Raw genomic sequence first — 19,192 nt, forward strand, 5'->3', positions numbered from 1 at the left:
TTCCTTGGGATTGCCCCATCCCACACTGTGACATCAGAACTTTTTTTATTATTGTTTTATATTTGACCAAAATATTCTGGTTTAGATACAGATATTTACAGAAAGTAGGGAGGAAGGGGACCAAGCCAGAGTGGGACAGGTATATGTACAGGGTTGAGCTGCAGAGGGCTACAACTTCCATATAAGGTAGGTTTTTTGTGGCTGTTTTCCATTACATATGAGAATGTCCATTTCTGGTGTGTGCAGACATGGTGGCCACTGCCCACCCAGGTACCAGCAGCAGGAGACTGTCTGACTTGGGAAGAATGGGGGTTTACAGGAGTCCAGGAGGTCCTTTCCGCTCTCCTAAGAGCCAGTATGTTCGCATCTTTCCTTTTCCCTGGAAGTGGGAGAGTGGACATGATTCAGATGCTTCAGCGTTAGTCCCTTTGTCTCCCTCTCTTTCCCATGATTCCCATAATCACTTTCACCCCCCTTTCCCATGCCTCCCTCCCCATGGCCTGCCATCACCTTCATTTCCACATCTCCCCGTAGCTCTAGCTGGAAGCATCCTAGCTCATCTAGGGCATCCTTGGTGGTAGAGGAGACATGGATCTTCAGCGCTGGGGTGGGTGGGATAGGGAGGATGGTGGAAAGAGGAATAAAAGAAAAGGCAAAGAATCGGTGATACTGTATAGCACCGTGCCCGACCAACCATTCCAGGGAAGCTCCCAGACCTCCCAATGCATATCTATTAGAACCAAAATATGCCCAAGGATGCAACACTAAGGAACTATGGTCTCTCAGATTAAGAGATTGGTGGAACTATGAAAAGAAGAAAATGGCAAGATAAATTGAGGCCAACAGTGGGGTTGAGGGCTAGTGTCTTACCTTGACCGTTAGACTCCATTCGAGAAGCAGTGTTCACTGTGTCTCCAAAAAGACAATAACGGGGCATCTTCAGGCCAACAACCCCAGCACAGACTGGCCCTATGAGAAGAAACAGGTTGGGAGAGTCTGGGAAAGGTGGAGACTAGGGCTGAAGTGAGAGTCAGCCTTACCAGTATGGACCCCTATGCGTAGCCTCAGCTGGTCATGGGGTCGGTGGCGGATGCGAAAGGAAGAAACTGCATCTAGTAATGCTAGGGCCATACGAGCAATTTCTGGTGCATGCCGTTGACCATTTCGGCCTGGGAGGCCAGATACCACCATGTAAGCATCCCCAATCGTCTCCACCTGATTGAGAGGGGGATTAAAAGGTCACCTCTATTTGTATCCATGGGAATGGGAAAGAGTAGAGGGAGACAAGCTGGACACCATGATTAATCATCCTGACATCCTGGAGGCCAGAATATTGACTAGAAAATAAGTGCCGTGGTCCTAAGAGTCTAGGGGAGACGAGATGTCAAGGGAATCTTTAAGTCCTCTTTCTCCACCCAGCACCTGGTGAATACTCAGTAAACATTTGCTGAATGAATGAACACCCTGTCTGCAGCAGGACATGGACAAATAGGCTCTGCCATCAGGAAATGGGAAGCAAGAAAACAGGCTAAACTCAAGAGGACAGAGGCTGGCGAGGAGGTAAAGCAGGCCCAATGAAATGACCAGACAGCCCAAACTGTCAGAGAGGAGGAAAGCAGGCATTTGATGTTGGTAATTGTACCAAAGGTATATAAGAGAATGAATGTCATTGTTCTGCCACATGCCAAACAATGTTAGGCACTTTCCATACAACAAATCTATTATTCCCATCTTACAGATAAAACAACTGAGGCTCAGGGAGATTCTGTTACTTACCTATAAGGCCACACAGTTAGTAACAAGCCAATATTCAAATTCAGATGATTTTTACTTCCAAGGACAATAAATCCAACTCAATGACTTCAACAAAAAGTTTTGCTTTTTAAAATATATTTTCCCTCACCCCACTAAATCAGTCTCGACCCACATCCTATATGATTCTTCCATGTCTGGAGAAGACTGGAGAGAAATGTTGGATAGGCTGTATTTATACTCCAGGGAGATAGGAGCTAAATCTCATGATGGTTCTGATTAGGGAAGCCAAAGGATTCACAAGAAATTTGACTGGAGTGTACAATGACAGTGCTAGAGCTACATCTGTTTACAAAGTACACTCCAGCACCAGGATGCTGGGGCCCCTGGAGGGAAAGCTGATCATGAGGTGGGTAAGGTGTGTGGGGTTCAGGGAGACTGGCTTTCAAAGGGGGTCTCTATTAAAGAGTCTTCTATTGAAGAGCCACCCCAGCTCTCACCTTGTAGACATCAAAGTTGTCAATTATGGCATCAAAGCAGGTATACAGGTCATTAAGAAGTGTCACTACCTAAAAGGGATAGAAAAGCAGAGGCCCTGAAACTGGTACCCAACTTTCTAAGAATTCTTAACCCACGAGCCATCACAAGATGTGGGAACTCTAGAACAAACTCATCTTCCCTGTTATCAATGAGGCTTCCCCAGGTCCCTACCCACCCGACCCCACCCGCCACCTCTCACCCATGGTTCTCACCTGCATGGGGGTGCTCTCTGCTGACAATGCTGTGAAGCCAACAATGTCACTGAAGTAGATGGTAACACTGTCAAAGGCCTCAGCCTGTACAGTCTCTCCCCGTTTTAACTGCTCTGCCACTGAACTAGGAAGCAAGGGTGCTGTGTGAGCCAAACTCCAAGAGAGTAGGAGCAGAAGAGAGAGGGAAGGTGCATGTGGCTGCAGCAGATATGAGCTGAAACAAGAAAGCTGGGCTTTGCAAGTGGGAGGGAGGAAAGTGGCTGGGAAGACATTACAGTCTAATGCAAGGTAAGGCCCATAAGTGGCGGGGGCTTTTGAGGGGATCCCTGTGCATGGGAGCTGTCTCAAGTTGGGACTGTTTTACATACACTTGCTGAAGCAAGGGCATGGTAGAGCAGTGTTGTAAGAAGGGATGGGAAGCCAGTAAGAAGGCAGCACAGCTGATGCAAAGACAGAATGACAGCAAAAAATCTACAGCCAGGGGGACTCCCTGTGGCCAGCAGCATTCTGAGGGTTGGGAGGTGAGTTCTCAGGTGCCTGATGAGGCAGAGCCCAACAGAGCAGAATCCCAAAGGAAAATTCAGGAAGGGGGACAAAGTCTCACTGGGGTAGAATTTGGTAGAGCAGAGCCTCAGCCTTGCGTTTTTCCTCCAGATAGGCCTGTGTGCGTTCCTCCACCAACTTCTCCAGGTTATTGGCATACTGTTCCATGCGCAGCAGGAGATTGTCCAGTATGCTGGTGCCACCCTCCCTGTGGGGAGGCCAGATTATGGCACTTGCTCTAAGATTCTGAAGACTCCTAGGACTTCCTATCCAACCCACCCTCAGGGTCCCACCTGCCCCACTTCATGCACTAGGACTAATGAGGCTTCTATCCCTGGGAAGCCCCTGCCCCATAATGCCCTCTCACTTGTTAAAGCGTCGAATGAAGCCCTTAATCTGTCCAAAGTCTGGCCGCTCAGCTGGGTCCTGAGCCCAACATCGTTCCATCAGCAAAACTAGCTCTTCATTCAGTTGGGTCCGGTCAATGCTTGGTCGGAAATATGGCCGCTGACCATTTCGTACCTTCTGGACGATCTCTGAGGGTGATCAAAGGTTTGGATGAGGAACTGAGTTCCCCCAGGAAGAAGAGGCTGTGGGTAGTGGATTGACTCTTACCTTTGGGGCTGAGGTCCAGGCCCTCCAAGTAGAAAGGACCACTGCGAAGTGCTATCTCCTGCAGGATGATCCCAAAGCTATAGACATCAGCCTTCTGCATGCCTGTGGTTGGCAAGGGGTTCCCACTGAGCAGTTCTGGGGCAGTCCACAGCTTCTCTGAAAAGAGGAAACAGGCTGGCCAGGTCCCCCAAAATGGGGTACCCCCAAGCCCACCTGGGCTCATCCCTATATTACTGTCACTCCACCTCCCTCTCCCACCATCTCTAGGTGGAAAGAGCAGCAATATATAAAGTGGGTTGTGGGGGTGGGCCTCACTGGCATAGAGGGCATGGCTGTCATCAGGTTCAGCAGTTGATCGGAAGCTGGCCAGGCCATAGTCTGTGATTTTGAGCACAAAACGACTATCCACCACACAGTTGGAGGACTTGAGACTCCCATGCGATGAAATAATGCTGTTGTGGAGAAAGGCCATGCCCTGCAGGATACAGATCAAGTCATGGGACTGGATCATATCTGGCTTAGAATACCCTCTTTCCATGAGATGGGCGCTGGCTAGCTGTCTACAGATCTTAGGTCCACAAAAATAATAAGCTGATTTTGGAAGGCATCCTTTGCAGCTTCCACTCAAGGAAGCAGGAAGAACAGAAGAGTCGTTTCTTCCTGGTATCATAAGCAGGACACAGGCACCCAGCCACCAGGGACAGGGAAAATGCTTAAAAAGATGGATAAGTGGAGCTACCAACGACTACCCTGGAAAGGGCAGTCAATCTTCCGATTAGTGAAGAAAACAGAACTTGGGTAAAGACCAAAATGATATGACAACCCTGGTGGCCTCAGATACCTGGCTACTAATTAGAAAGACATGACTTGAGACCCAGGTATCAAGAGTACCTGGATACACCAAGGAAGACCACTTGTAAACTTTAATGCATAACTATGTGTAGGTGGGCAAGTCCGGGTAGAGGAGGAATAAGATCTACTAGAGGGAATGCTGGATCAGAGAGAAAGTGCAGAACATCATAAAACAGAAAAACCCGGAAAATGGACAAAATCTGCTAAGCCAGTGCAGAAGCCTAAAACTGCTGGCTCTGTGGGTCTAAAGAGGGAAGAACATTTGCCTCTGAAGAGCTGAAAGATGGCCTTAAAGGCCGGGCTCAGTGGCTCATGCCTATAATCCCAGCACTTTGGGAGGCCAAGGCTGGCAGATTACTTGAGCCCAGCAGTTCAAGATGAGCCTGGGCAACATGGCGAAACCCCATCTCTACCAAAAATACAAAACTGAGCTGGGCACAGCAGCACACGCTGTGGTTCCAGCTACTCAGGAGGCTAAGGTGGGAGAATCACTTGAGCCCAGGAGGTCGAGGCTGCAGTGAGCAGTGATCTAGCCACTACACTCTAGCCTGGGCGACAGAGTAAGACCCAGTCTCAGAAAAAAAGAAAAAGAAAAAAAAGTCTTAATGATGCTCCCCAAAAATGAAACCCTAGGAGCCACCCAAGTCAGTTCAGGTGAGACAGAAAGAGGATACAAGGTTCAATATGCTAATGAAAAACATTTCTGTCTAAATGTTTAGCTCTGGACTTAATTCATAACTCTAATGTCTAATCTCTAATCTCTATGAACTCTTCCTTTTTATTTCTTTTGGTATCAACAAAACTTTTGGGAATCTCTGAAGTTGTGAATTTACTTGTGTGGAAACTGTGCAAAGGATGCCTTCAAAAATCACAGGATTAGGCTTCTGGCTTTGTTGTAAATCACTTTTCCACCAAATCACTATTCTCTCAAGAGTCATGTTTTTCTTATATTTATCATCACACCTCTAGTTGAGCATGACATTGGCTTTACTAATATTTTATCTCTCACTTGATAGCAAATTTTCACCCACAAAAAAATACTTTTTAAATAATTTCATAAGAATTTAGCAGAAAACCAAAGCTAGCTTCAGATACAGCATGGGGTGATCCACTGGGATGCTCACTGGCTATGAGACTTATTTCAGAAAACCTGTCCAACTCCTGCAAGATTCTGTTTTATGTTCCACAAATCCATGAGCCTCTGAGTCATTTGAACATAGCTGAAACCTAGTATAACAGAAGAGTACCAAAGGTTTTTAGTACAATCTTCCTTGGTTTCTCTTAGTTCTACTAGTAAAAGTTCCTTTTTTAAATTTCAGTTTTCTGAACAAAAGGGCAGACATGCCAAACATTGGTCAGAGAGTAAAATAATGAGAGGAAATATAGGAGATAAATATGTTCAGAGACCCTACTCATTTTATGAGCTTTTGGAAGTAAAAGAGATGATGGAAAGAGACCTGAGATATTTAAGACAGAAAGACAGAAACTCTCTACAGGCACAGGACTCCTTGTGGCAGGTAAAACTCACTCTCCCAGTTATGAGTCCCAGACTTCTTGTTTACCCATTATTACGCCCCCATGGGAATAAGGGGAGATGAGAGAACAGGACTTTCAGAGGACTAGAAGGAGAAAAACCACAATCAAAGAACAGTGGAAGTGATTTAAAGTGGATGAACTTTTAAGGAGTGGGGAAGACTCACCTTAACAAGGTCATTAATGAGTGAATAACGAAACATCCAGTCCAAGTTGATGCTGTCATTTTCTAGAATATCCTGGTAAGTGACATGGAATAGATTGTCTGTCCTGGTCCCACTAGTTGTCACCTGACATAGAGTCAGTATAACTTTGGGTCTACCCTCCCCACCCCTGCCATAATCTCCTACACCTATCTCTCACCTGTAAACTCCCACGAGGACAATATTCAGTGACAATGCAAATGTTGGGAGGGTCTATGCAGGCGCCAATGAAGCGAGTGAGGTGGTTGAACTGAACATCTCTCATCTGGCAGAGAAAAAACAATGGGAAGGATAAGAAAATTGGAAGAGTTAAAAATTAGATACAGAAACTTACCACTACATACGAGGACCTTTCTCTTAGTTGTATCTACAATTTTAAAATCATTTATAAATCAACCCCTTGCCCGTCTAGCCAACTTTACTATTTTGTAGTTTTCCCCACTCCTCTTCCCCATCCCTGTTTACCCCTCACCCTCAACCCATCCTCCGTTACATACATGTTTGAGTTCGAACAGAACCTGCCGGGTCAGCTCAATGCGCTTCTTATTCACGTGTTTGATGGCGACAACATTTCCCTGATGGTGGGAGTGAAAGGGGAAAGGAAAATGAATATCAGAAGTTCTGGGTGCAAGGAAATGCTAGAGAGCAGTGGAAGCATCCAGGAGCTCAGCTGGGCACAGAGAGGGGGGTATGAGCGGCAGAGGTGCAGGGGCAGAGGTGGCAGATGGGGATGAGACAAGATGAAATGGTGAGGACCAGAACAAGCAGATGACTGTTCACCTTGAAGTGACCGGTGTTGGCAAAGATCTGGTATTTCCCATGGGCTGTCATGAGCGAGCCGTAACTGGATCCCCGCTGGGGCCAAGGGCAACATGGAGGCGGAAGGATGAAAGGAACATTAGATGATGGTGGTAGTGCAGGGGCTATCATTACAAGCCAATGTGCTGGGAGAGATCCAGGGTGAGAAGGGACAGGAACTCAGAGGGAGGCAGAGGGACAGCTGAGACAAGGGCTCACCAGCGACAATGTGAGGCGACTGCCTGCACCTTTGTGATAACGCTCTGAGTTGCCAAACTGCAGTTCTTCCCAGCGAATGCGCCACAACATGCTCGCCAGCTCCTTCTCCAGCATCAGCTTTCTGTAAGGACTGCACACCTCAGTTGACTGGCAAGCCAAATCCTGCCACCCTCAAGCCAACAGCAGGGTTGCAAGGGCTTCCCTGCAGCTCCTGAAGCTGCAACTGTTACACTTAAGAGACAGGGCTGGAAGATAAGGCTGCATTCTCGGCATATCTGGCACATGCTCTGTGCTCACTAACAAACACAGAGATTGGGGGTGAAAGTTCTTTCCTAAAAGGAGACCAATGGAAAATTCACCTTTGATCTGAACCCCACTGAAAAACACTAGTTAGTATATCCAGTCTAGAACCAAAAGTGGAACACCTAGGCTAAAAGACAACTAAAGAGAAAGGCTAGCGAGGAAGACACTGTTGGATCTAAGAAACAACCAGCAAATTAAGAAACCTGCTACCCTATCCCACATTATAGGGACCACCTGGCTTCAGCCAGAGGCTGTGTGGCAGTGGGGGTAGGGAGTAGGTCAGCGGGAAACACAGAACTCACCGGAAAATTAGGAAGCTGGAAACACCAAACATGATGAAGGTGATTCCTGTGCCCAGAGCCACAATTGCCAGAGTTGAAAGTGGAGCTGAAGGGGAGATAGAGACCCTGAGGAAGACTGTGTGTGGACTTGGCAGAATGGAGAATGGGGTGCATAGGTACATAGACAGATTCCTTGGGAGTAGGAAGAAATGAGGGAGGGATGCAGACGTAAAGGCAGAAGCACAGTTAAGAGTGGAGGGTCAGTAAGGGTGGAGACCACGAATGGAAAGCAAAGGGAGGAAGGCTGCTCCCTGTCCCTGCACACACCCACTTTTATCACAGGATGGGTCGTCCAAGTCAAAGGCACAGGGGGGATTGTCCGAGGGAGGAGCCCCCTTCACCCAGGGAATAGGCCGTCCCGTCCACCAAATCTGCTTCTCAGCTCCCGAGTAGTGGGCTGCAGGCTGTAAGGAAGCAAAAAGCTGGGCCCACAGGCCTACTCCCACCAGCCTCCTCCCCAGACCCCAGCTGTTTTGCTGCTTTTCTCCCCAGCCTACCACCCAGCCAGGATGCAGCACCAGCAGATAAAACAAGTCCCTCCTCTAGTACTTTTGGTTCTGCCCCCACTGAACCCTTGAAAGCTGGATTTTGCAAGGCCACACTCTCTTCCCTGCCTCCTCCCCCATCACCTGAAAGTCCCCAGAATCCAGGTCTCCCATGGCCCACAGGACAAAGTCAGTCTCCCGGTCATTGTTCTTGTCCATGACAACCAGTCCAGTTACACCTAAGATAGAAAAGAGTGTCCTTACTGTGAGTTCTACACTGGGCTCCTCTCCCACTCACCCACGCCTACGGCTCCCTCAGAGTCTGCCCCTCCCTGATCTTGAGGTGTGGGCACCTCTGCCACATTCACTAACCCCCACTAAGGCTGTGGTGACCCTGACATCTGTTTCTTCTTCAGCCCACTCTATTCCTGACATCAGCCCTCAGACCCCCATCGACCCCTCTTCATTACCATGGTATCTTCGTCCCTGCATCTTCTCCACAATTCGAAGTCCATCCTCCCGGGTGCCTCCTTCCTGTATTGTCTCATTCAGGACTTCAGCATATAGCAGGATCCCATCATAGAAGCAGCCAGCGATGAGGTTCATCTGGGGGTGGCAACTTCAGCAGTACTCTCCAAATGTCCTGCAAGGCCCCTTCCCCACTCTCTGGGGTCTCCCTTCTACCTAGTCTCTCTACTGGTTTGCTTTCTTCCCTCCTCTCATTCCTAAAGTGCCATCCCTTCCTAACTACTCCCTAGAGCAGAAGGGAAAATCCTGGATGGAAGTGGATACCCCCCAAAGTTGGGCTTGCTTCACAGCCAAGACTTGATGCTGAGTTTGGGAGAGAAGCCCTTCCCCAAAGCCTGGCCTGACTCTCAGGAAGGGAGAGATCTACTTACCAGGGAAGGGCCCAGCTCCACACCAAAGTCTTCCCGGGCTCTTATCAGCAGACGATTCTGGAATTCCTGATACTCAGGATTTGGGGGTTCTCGGTATGTGATCACCAACACAGTCTGTACCAGCAGCATATGGGGAAGAGTGAACAGGATTCAAGATAGGCATTAGGGGAAGAGAAGATGCAGGACAGGGAAACTTGGTAAAATATACACAATATAAAATATACACGGCTGTGTTTGAAGGCTTTGAAAGGGTTACTAACCTCTGTGTTTGTGTGTGTGTGTGTGTGTGTGTGTGTGTGCTGTGTGTGTGTGTGTGTTGTATTTCATACATCTGGGAAGAGGGAGTGGCACTCCTCCTGAAAGGTAGATAGGACTGGTTCTGGGAAGGTGGAAACTGGAAAATAATAGTCAACCCCATCCCCAAAGCCCAGCCCAACATCTTCCAGAGCTCCCTTCCAGCATCCAGGTTCCCGCCAGGCCACCACAGCTCACATTGCTCCTCTGTCCCATGCTTTCTGGGTATCTGCTCATGACCAAGGACAACACCCACCAACAGCTCCTCTCTGAGGTGTTAATCACTGTTAATGTCATCAGTAAAATACTGACATTGTCATTTGGGCCACTTGAACACAGTGTCTCTGCCCAGTGAATTAAGAGGGAAATCCTTTGAGACAATTATTCCACCTGTGAAAAGCTGTGTGCTCATCCATTTAACGTGTGGACCACCTACCACAAACAGCACTGTCCTGCTCACTGAGTAACAGATGTGTCACAGTCACATGCCCACACACATTTCACAGGTAAGCAAATGACACGTGTGATCTCAGCCATGCACACATCTCACTATTGCATGAGTCAGCATCTCTGTCTCTCACCGAAGTGCCTGCTTGGCTCCCATTAGTCTCACACGTTTCTCCTGCCTGAGCTGCTGGACCTCCCAGCCTCAGGCCCTGCCTCAGGCCACATAGTCACTGAGACCAATCTCTGCTCCAACAGGAAACTGGCATCACAACTTCAAGGAAAGACTTCAGTTCAATATATTTTGTGAAACGTGACTTTGTGAAATGATAATTTAAAATCTGGTCATTTCTCCCAGGTTTGTTTATTCTTGTCGTAGAAAGTACACGTGGACCATAGAGATACGCTGCACTAGACACATCACATATGGCCTATTATGTATCAATTCATTTCAGATAGGAAATAATAAAGTCGATTTCTAATATGCATTCATTACATTAGACTGCAGCTTGCCTCAAGATATCATTATTCTTACTAGAGCATTTGGCTGCCTGATTACACACTTCTAATATTCTCCCAGTCTCAGGTAAAATTTTTTTTTTTTTTTTGAGACGGAGTCTCGCTCTGTCGCCCGGGCTGGAGTGCAGTGGCCGGATCTCAGCTCACTGCAAGCTCCGCCTCCCGGGTTTATGCCATTCTCCTGCCTCAGCCTCCCGAGTAGCTGGGACTACAGGTGCCCGCTACCTCGCCCGGCTAGTTTTTTGTATTTTTTAGTAGAGACGGGGTTTCACCGTGTTAGCCAGGATGGTCTCGATCTCCTGACCTCGTGATCCGCCCGTCTCAGCCTCCCAAAGTGCTGGGATTACAGGCTTGAGCCACCGCGCCCGGCCAGGTAAAATTTTTTTAAAAAGACAAGGGAGGCCGGGCGCAGTGGCTCATGCCTGAAATCCCAGCACTTTAGGAGGCTGAGGCGGGCGGATCACCTCAGGTCGGGAGTTCGAGACCAGCCTGACCAACATGGAGAAACTCCGTCTCTACTAAAAATACAAAAATTAGCCAGGCGTGGTGGCACATGCCTGTAATCCCAGTTACTCGGGAGGTTGAGGCAGGAGAATCACTTGAACCTGAGGGGCGGAGGTTGTGGTGAGCCGAGATCATGCCATTACACTCCAGCCTAGGCAACAAGAGCGAAACTCCGTCTCAAAAAAAAAAAAAAGACAAGGGAACTGAGGAAAGGGTTGAAACAGTTCATTCAGTAGCACCTGTTCCAAGAATTAAAGAAAGAAGTAGAATATTTTTGACAAGCAATATAAAATGTCAGGAAAAGGCAGGGTGTGGTGGCTCACACCTGTAATCCCAGCACTTTGGGAGGCCGAGGTGGGCAGATCACGAGGTCAGGAGATCGAGATCATCCTGGCTAACATGGTGAAACCTCGTCTCTACTAAAAATACAAAAAATTAGCTGGGCATGGTGGCAGGCGCCTGTAGTTCCAGCTACTCGGGAGACTGAGGCAGGAGAATGGTGTAAACCCAGGAGGCAGAGCTTGTAGTGAGCCAAGATCGCGCCACTGCACTCCAGCCGGGGCGACAGCGAGAGTCCATATCAAAAAAAAAAAAAAAAAAAAAGTCAGGAAAAGAGCGAGAAAAGATCAGGTTCAACACAATTTATATTTCAATAAAGGCCGATGAAAAGTTTTTAACATATTTTTAACACAATTCTCTAGGTTGGCTGGTTTGCTAGGCTAGCAGTTATCAAACTTTTTGGTCTCATAATCACTTTGCACTCTTAAAAATTATTAAGGACCCCCAAATAAAGTTTATTTATGTGGACTATATCTATCAATATTGACCACCATCTTAGAAATTAAAACTGATAAATTTTGAAAATGCAAGAACACACAAGTACACCTTCTACAGCTGTCCAAGTGATGACATCATCATGCCATGTAACTTCTGGAAAACTTCACTACACAATCACAAAAGAACAAGCATGACAGGCAGATAAGATCTTAGTATTATTTTTAAATAGTTTTGACCCCATGGTCCCCCTAAACTGCTATGCTAGAACTGTTTTTGCTGTGGTTACTAGTTATAGTTGTAGTACCAAAAGACAAAAATGAAAAAACAAACCAAAAAAACCCAACCTCAAACAGTTTCTGGGTTTGCTCAGGTGCTTGAGATTGTTTAGATTGTTTAGGATAATTGTGTCCCATTTCACAGTGGACCCCAGGTGGAAAAAACAAGCAAAGGCCACCACAAACGGGTGCAGTGGTGGGTGGGTGCCAGCAACACATCTAGGAAATGTGCACCATCAGGAGGCACATTTCCTCTACCTGCGGACTCGCCCACTGAGACCTGCCCTGGCCACAGCAGGAGGGTGGTCAACAGTGGCCTGACAAGACGAGTGATCTCCAAGCCCTTGGTTTAGTGCTTTCTTCCATTCTTGCCACTGGTGCTCCCTGCATGTAACCCAATCTCATGCTGGTCATGTAGGTTGTGACCCATGCCTGGGTTTCTAACCCTGCAGTCCTCCATTGACCAGCCTGGGCCTCTGGATCCTCAGAGCCTGGTCATTGCTTATTTAGTTCCACTCAATCTTTTCTTCCCTATCCTGGTTGATCACCTAGTTTACATTATCTACTCCTGTCTAGATGAATCCCTATGCCCCTCTCCCCAACACACACCTAATTCAATTCAGCAAATATGTGTTAAACATCTACTACATACTACACATATGGAATATGAAGATAAACATGATCCCTGCCCTGGAGCAGCTAGATCTAAATGGGACAGAAAAATCATATCAACATACTTGATTTCAGAGCTCTCTCCCCAGTAGCCAGTATCAATACAGCATGAGCTAGGGCCTTTCCTTGAGCATGATACCCTCCTGGAAAAGCTGTGGGCATCCGTGTCAAGGCCTCCTTTCCTCTATTGCCACCTTTTCCAGGCTGGCCTGGTCTGGGACCTCAGAGGGCCAGTGTCTCTGGGAGAAGGGCTCTGTGCTCTTTCATCCTTGCTTGGCTGGAGCTAACTGCCCGACTTCCCTCAGCCCCTCCCCTGCTTCCACACTGGAAGGTGGGGGGGAGAGGCAGGGCACCTCATCACCCCTCAGCCCCACCTACCCAAAGCCTTGACCTTCCCGTCAACATATTCCTGGCTGCCTAGTTCCCTTCGTTTGTGTTGCAGCAAAGGCTCCCTCTTTATTTCTGTCTGAATAATGCCCACAGTGAGGGGGAGAACTGAGAGTTAATTGATATAACTGATTATTGGATGACTAGATCCCTCCTCTCCCTACCCTTAATGCTGGGGACCCTTGGCTGGCCAATAATTCTCACAGAAGAAAGCGAAGCTTTTCTTCCACAAATAGAATACAGCCAGCAAGGCACAGTGGCTCATGCCTGTAATCCCAGCACTTTGAGAGGCCAAGGCAAGAAGATCATTTGAGCCCAGGAATTTGAGACCAGCCTGGGCAATATGACAAGACCCCATCTCCACAAAAAATAAAAAATTAGATGGGTGTGGTGGCATATGCCTGTAGTCCCAGCAACTCAGGAGGCTGATGTGGGAGGATTGCTTCAGGCTGGAAGGTCAAGACTGCAGTGAGCAGCTGTGATCATACCACTGTACTCCAACCTGGGCAACGGTGTTGACTCAAAAAGGGGCCGGGCGCGGTGGCTCAAGCCTGTAATCCCAGCACTTTGGGAGGCCGAGACGGGCGGATCACGAGGTCAGGAGATCGAGACCATCCTGGCTAACACGGTGAAACCCCGTCTCTACTAAAAAATACAAAAAACTAGCCGGGCGAGGTGGTGGGCGCCTGTAGTCCCAACTACTCGGAGGCTGAGGCAAGAGAATGGCGTAAACCCGGGAGGCGGAGCTTGCAGTGAGCTGAGAACTGGCCACTGCACTCTAGCCCGGGTGACAGAGCGAGACTCCGTCTCAAAAAAAAAAAAAAAAAAAGATATCACCAGGAGGGTTATGGAGAGCTCCCATCTGAGAGGGCCACAGATCTTCTGAAGTCCACACCAGCTGAGGTATAATCCCTTCGTTCTTCTCTTCATAGCACTCTATTCCTTTCCTCTTTATGTTTTAGTAACACATCACAATATGTTTCTACATTTGTATTTATTTGCTTACTTGTTTACTGCCTGCCCATCCTACCGAATGTAAACTCCAAAAAGGCAGGAACTAAGTCTGTTATGCTCTCCCTTGATATCAGTACCTAGCACAGTGACTGGACATGATAGGTGCTCAGTCAATACTAATGAAATGAGTCAGCCTTCAAATAAATCAAACACTGACTGAATAATATGGGTAGTTCTATCATAGATGGAGTTAAGCAAAAGAGTAGGAAATTCAGTCCCACTTAGGGATTCTGGGATCATTTCCTAGAAGGGAAAATAACTGGTATGAGTCTTAAAGAATATGGAAGCATTACCCAGACAAATGTGAGAAGATTGTTTTAGGAAAACATTATAGCATAAACAAAACCTGTCCTGCCACTGCCCATATTCAAGTGTGACAGTCACAGACTCATTCTCAGGCATGTAAACAGCTATGTCATTCACAGTCAGACACACACTCGTCAGTCGCAACCAAATATATAATCACAGCCACATAAAACCTTACTCACTGGAGAAGAATGGCCACCCAGGTCCAGCCCTTATACACAGCTACTTAGAACCAAATAATCCCAGAGTTTAAAGGACCTTAAGGTTATCCCATAAGCCACCTCCAATCCTTCTTGGTAAAAAGGAGGGATATGGATAAATACATGGGAAACACTTATATGAGGGAAGGAAGAGCATTCCAGACAAAAGGAAAAAGAACATAAAGGCATAGGGGCAGGAAGGCTCTGGGGTAGGGGGAACTCAGAGAGGCCTGGTGGGCTGCAGTTCTCAGCATGAGGGTACCAGGAGGTAAAACTGAAAAAGTGGTTTGAGAACAGACTGCAGAAGGTCTTAAATGTCACAATAAGGAGTCAGGATTTTATTCTCTAAAACGCAAGTCACTGAAAGTTTTGAGCAGGAGTGAAATGAACAGAGTCATGCCAACATTCCCCACAAATTTTCTGAAATCTGAAATGTGTTTCTTTCCATTCCTGCTATCATCACACTAGTTCAAGCATATCACCTCACCCCCTTCTAACCTGTTACAGTTGGTCTCACTGCCCCAGGTCTCCCTCTCTTCTAATCCTGAATTCTGTCACGACTGTATATTTATCTCCACACACACACACACACACAAAAAAGTCAAGGACCCCAAATTCAAGTCCTAGTGCATTAAGACTTAGAGCTCTCCTTAATCTGATTATAGCTTTTCAACTTTATTTCCTGTATCTCCTTTAAGTGAACCCCTCATTCTTGTCAGGTCAGTATCTTCTTGGTCTCTCAAACACGCCCATTCCTATCTTTTTCTCTTTGCTCAGGATGCCTGGATCTCCTCTCCCACTCTAACTATGAATATGACATCTATCATTAAAGTCACAATAGGGTCTCACTTCCTGTATAAAAGCCTTCCCTAAACACAGCCCACATTGACTCTTCCTCCTCTGAGCCACTAAAGTTCTTAGTGTCTGTTCCAGGACACATAATCATATCCTTTCTCAAACTTTGTCTAATTGTACCAGAACGATGCCTCGCCTCTCCATAAAGAGTGGAAGCCCACCCAAGGGTTAGGATCAAATCTTTTCCTGAACTTTTCTCCCCCACAATATAGCCTACTACTGGCACTTAGGAGAAAGTCAGTGTTTTAGGATTTTAGAGGCAGCCAAAGTCAGTCTTGGCAGCAAGCACACTAAAAGTCACAAAAGTAGAGAAGTAAGAAAGGATGACACTAGACTCAGAACGCTTCTGTTCATTTTACTCCTGTGGCTCACAATTCCTCCCTGGTTCGTAGGGTTTCTGCGGGGTCTTGTGAGAGATAGGGAATTTCCAACGAAGCACCTCTTCCCCCTCCTCCTTCAGATTTGGCTCAAATGATACCTGAAAGGCCTCTCTGAGGGCCTGGGCCTGTTCCCGGGTGCGATTGTCCTGCCAGGGCCGGCCTGTAGCACGTGTGGGGCCTGCACGGAGACTCTCCCCAAAGACATCCAGGTAAAAGAAGACATAATCCCCATTGGTCAGATTCTCCCTCTGGGCCTGAAGCAGGATCTCATGCAGCATCTCCAGAGGGCCGCAGATATACACAACTGGGAGCAGGTACATGACAGAGGAGCACCCTGAGAAGGTATCCAGGTCCCCCACACAGCCCCCTCTCTGAATCACTAGGATGTCCCTCTTCAGCAAGAAAGAGAGTGCCCTAACCTATCAACCCCAAAGCAGATGTTCCACAGCCCGCACCCCTTGGAGTCCACCATAAGTACCCTGGGACCATATGGACCATCTGGCAGAAGTCAGAGCCTGTCCAGACCCCAGAGGAGCTGTCACTCTCAAGCCCCTCCCTTTCCCAGAGCTTCCCTTGCTGCTCCCCATCCAACCTGCCTCACTCCCTGACTCTTCCCTGCCCTTCTCTGGGCTCAAAGGCACTGACAGCACAGATTTCTCAGTATGAGCTTTACCTGTCTTTCCCAAATCTGCTGAGCCTTGAGCCCGTTCATGGAGCCCTCACTATTTTTACACCACCAAGGGGTCTTGGCACCCAGTCTGGGTGGTAGCTCTGATCACAGACAGGGCACATTTCAGAGTGGCCATCAATCACATTCACTACTCTAGGGTGCATACATTGCTCCTGAAACTAAATATCCCCTCATTTTCACATTCCACCTTGATACAAGCAACACCCCTCATGCTCTCTTTTGCCTTGTTTGCATCTGCCTAGGGTGTCCACAAGCTCCCATCATGAAGCCTTGGCCCTCTCACAGGTGCTCTGTCCACGTGTGCTTCTTGATCCCAACCACCACATACAGCTGCTCAATGCCTGTCTCCATCTACAGTTCCCCAGTGCTGAGCTTTAGGGACACAGCAACCCTCCTCCCCTGACCCTAAAATAGCCCGGGCCACACTCACTGCGCCCGTTGGCCCGGATGAAGTGGGTGGCCTGCTCAGGACCCCCTGGCTCTCGGGCATACACCTGGTGCTGCACACTGAGGTTGCTGCCCTGCAGGGCCTCAAAGACGCCCTCGATGGTGAAGTAGTGAGGCCGGTCATCTGTGCGAGCATCCAGGTACAGCAAGGCAGCACGGGCAGTCCAATTGAAGTGCCCGTGTAGTGTCACCACAAACTCACCCAGCTTGGGAGCAGAGGGGCCAGTGCGAACCAGGGTACGATAATGGTCATTCTTAGCAGAAAAACCAGAGGCCACAGCACCCGCAGTCAGCAGGGGAAGGCGCCAATGGGAGGCAAAGCGGGCCACAGAGGCAGCAGGGTACACGCAACCGGGGCCTAACAGCAGGTCGGGGTCATGGTACAGCTTGAGGTCCACAGCGCTCAGTGGTGCCAGGTACTCAGAGCAGGCGCCTTCCAGTTCGGAGCTGACAAACCGCAGGTCCACGGGCAGTGCCCGGCCCAGCGCCTCCACAGCTAGTGCCACAGCGGGTCCCACCCGTGGCCAGGCCCAGGCATAGCTCAGGTTGTGTTCTGGCAGCACCACCGCCAGCGTCAGGTTCCGCGCCCCGGGAGGACGCACCCCACCTGCCAGGGCTGCCACCAACAGCAGGAGTGATGGCAGCGCCATGGGGATAAAGCAGCAGCCCCACCGCCCCCAGAACTTGGGGCTGCTCTGGCCTACAGGGGAGACACGAACACCCCCCAGCCTGGAGCCTGGGGAAGAAGGCCAGGAAGAGAAGGAGGAGTAGGCTAGGTAGGCTGGGATGCAGAAGGTGCTGGGGGCCAGGGAGAGGACAGGGAAATGAGAGGAAGGCGGGGGACGGGCAAGGAGTGGGCTACCAGCCTAAGGCAAGGACTGAGGACTGAGAGCGGGGTGGCAGGGGGAGGGAGGCACCGAGGAGTCCTGCGGCCGGGATGGGGACAGTGAGAGGTGAAGTAGCCTGATGAATCCAAAGCTGAGAAGGAAAAGGGGATCTGGGACTGGGATGGGGTGGGGGTGGGGGGCGGGTGGTACAAAGAAACGGCCTGGGGGAACCTCACAGCTGAAAGGGCCGGGAGGGCAGGAGGGCGCTGCGACACATAGGACCAAGGGGGTAAGGTGGGAGGGTGCCCGCGCCGCGGAAGGACGGACTGGGATCATGGGCAGGCGGGGAGCGAAGCGAGGCCTGGGCCGGAGGGCAGGGGAAGGCAGGGGTAAATCTCCCTGTGAAGGCTTCTTCCGAAGCTCCTGCTTGGACTAACGGGCCCGGGCGCTGGTCCCATCCGGAGCTACGGCGGCCCCGCCCGTGTCCCCGCTCCTCTCTGCTCCGCTTCTCCTGGGCCCCGGCGGCCGGCGCTGCCCGGCGCTTCCTCCCGCCCCCCGCCTGGGCCCCGCGCGCGCCGCTCGTCCGGGTCAGGTCGCCTCGGCCCGGCCCGTCTCCGCTCGCTGCGCCGGCGGCCGAGTGCGACTCCCCCGGGCAGGCCGCCCGCCCCCGCCCCTCCTCGGCTGCCCCTCCTCCTCCCTCCCGGCCCCACCCTCCGGCGCCGGCTGCCTTCCCCCACCCCCCACCCGGGCGCCCGGGACCGCCAGGTCCCAAACCCACCCCAGTGAGCACTTGGGGGCTCCGCACCAAGGCCTCGCCGACCAGCAGGATTCCCGGGCGCTCCCTCACTCTCAGGGCCTACCCCGGTCTCCCCCACGCCCCTGGTCCCCCCGCCACCTCTCCTTCCATTTCACACACGCCGGCGACCCCAGGGTTTGTCCTCTCCCCCTCGCTTAGCCAGCTCTTCTTGGGTCTCCCCTGTGAACTCCCTGAGTCCCTCAGTGGCTCCAGTCTCCAGGAAGCTGTCGAGGATCCCCAGACGTGTGGTGTCCTCACCAGCCCCCCCACCTAGCAAACCATAGCGCCCTCCCGACGGCAGTGCAGCTTACTCCACCGGGGACCAGGCCCGCTCCCTGGACGGGCCCCTCCAGCAGCCAGGGGCCCCTGCGCTACACTTCCCACCAGTCCTTAGAAAGTCCACGAGGCTCCTTCTTGCTTGGGACTGAACCCTAGGCCCCCCGCTGTCTCCATGCCCCCACCCCCCCCCCCCGCCCTCCCCGTGTCCTCAGAGGCCCACCGCAGCCCGC

At 50.0% G+C, this 19,192-nt stretch overlaps 1 protein-coding gene across 1 annotated transcript; it reads right to left on the bottom strand.

Annotated features, from left to right (window-relative positions):
• Nucleotides 1-28: 28 nt before the first annotated feature.
• NPR2 (natriuretic peptide receptor 2) lies at nt 29-18,579 on the bottom strand. Its single transcript, XM_010376182.2, has 22 exons — nt 17,044-18,579; nt 16,021-16,226; nt 9,296-9,409; nt 8,867-9,002; nt 8,541-8,635; nt 8,183-8,315; nt 7,873-7,957; nt 7,268-7,388; nt 7,031-7,105; nt 6,748-6,825; nt 6,411-6,515; nt 6,215-6,286; nt 3,978-4,137; nt 3,663-3,818; nt 3,415-3,583; nt 3,109-3,255; nt 2,505-2,628; nt 2,253-2,321; nt 1,041-1,215; nt 871-969; nt 511-602; nt 29-379 (listed from the first exon to the last, which is right to left on the bottom strand). The coding sequence occupies exons 1-22, from the start codon at nt 17,708-17,710 to the stop codon at nt 314-316; spliced, it is 3,144 nt and encodes a 1,047-aa protein (XP_010374484.1). The 5' UTR covers nt 17,711-18,579; the 3' UTR covers nt 29-313.
• Between the last annotated feature and the right edge of the window lie 613 nt (nt 18,580-19,192).

The sequence above is a fragment of the Rhinopithecus roxellana genome, chromosome 16, assembly GCF_007565055.1.
Source record: "Rhinopithecus roxellana isolate Shanxi Qingling chromosome 16, ASM756505v1, whole genome shotgun sequence".
Classification (NCBI taxonomy): domain Eukaryota; kingdom Metazoa; phylum Chordata; class Mammalia; order Primates; family Cercopithecidae; genus Rhinopithecus; species Rhinopithecus roxellana.

Bases quoted from the DNA above. Each gene is read 5' to 3' on its own strand.
- NPR2 (XM_010376182.2), bottom strand. From the start codon at position 17,710: ATGGCGCTGCCATCACTCCTGCTGTTGGTGGCAGCCCTGGCAGGTGGG. The intron at 8,636-8,866 runs GTAATGAAGAGG...TTTCTATCTTAG, and splicing joins GCAGGGACGAAGATACCATG to GTGTAACTGGACTGGTTGTC. The intron at 8,316-8,540 runs GTGATGGGGGAG...GCTTCCTTACAG, and splicing joins TGGATTCTGGGGACTTTCAG to CCTGCAGCCCACTACTCGGG.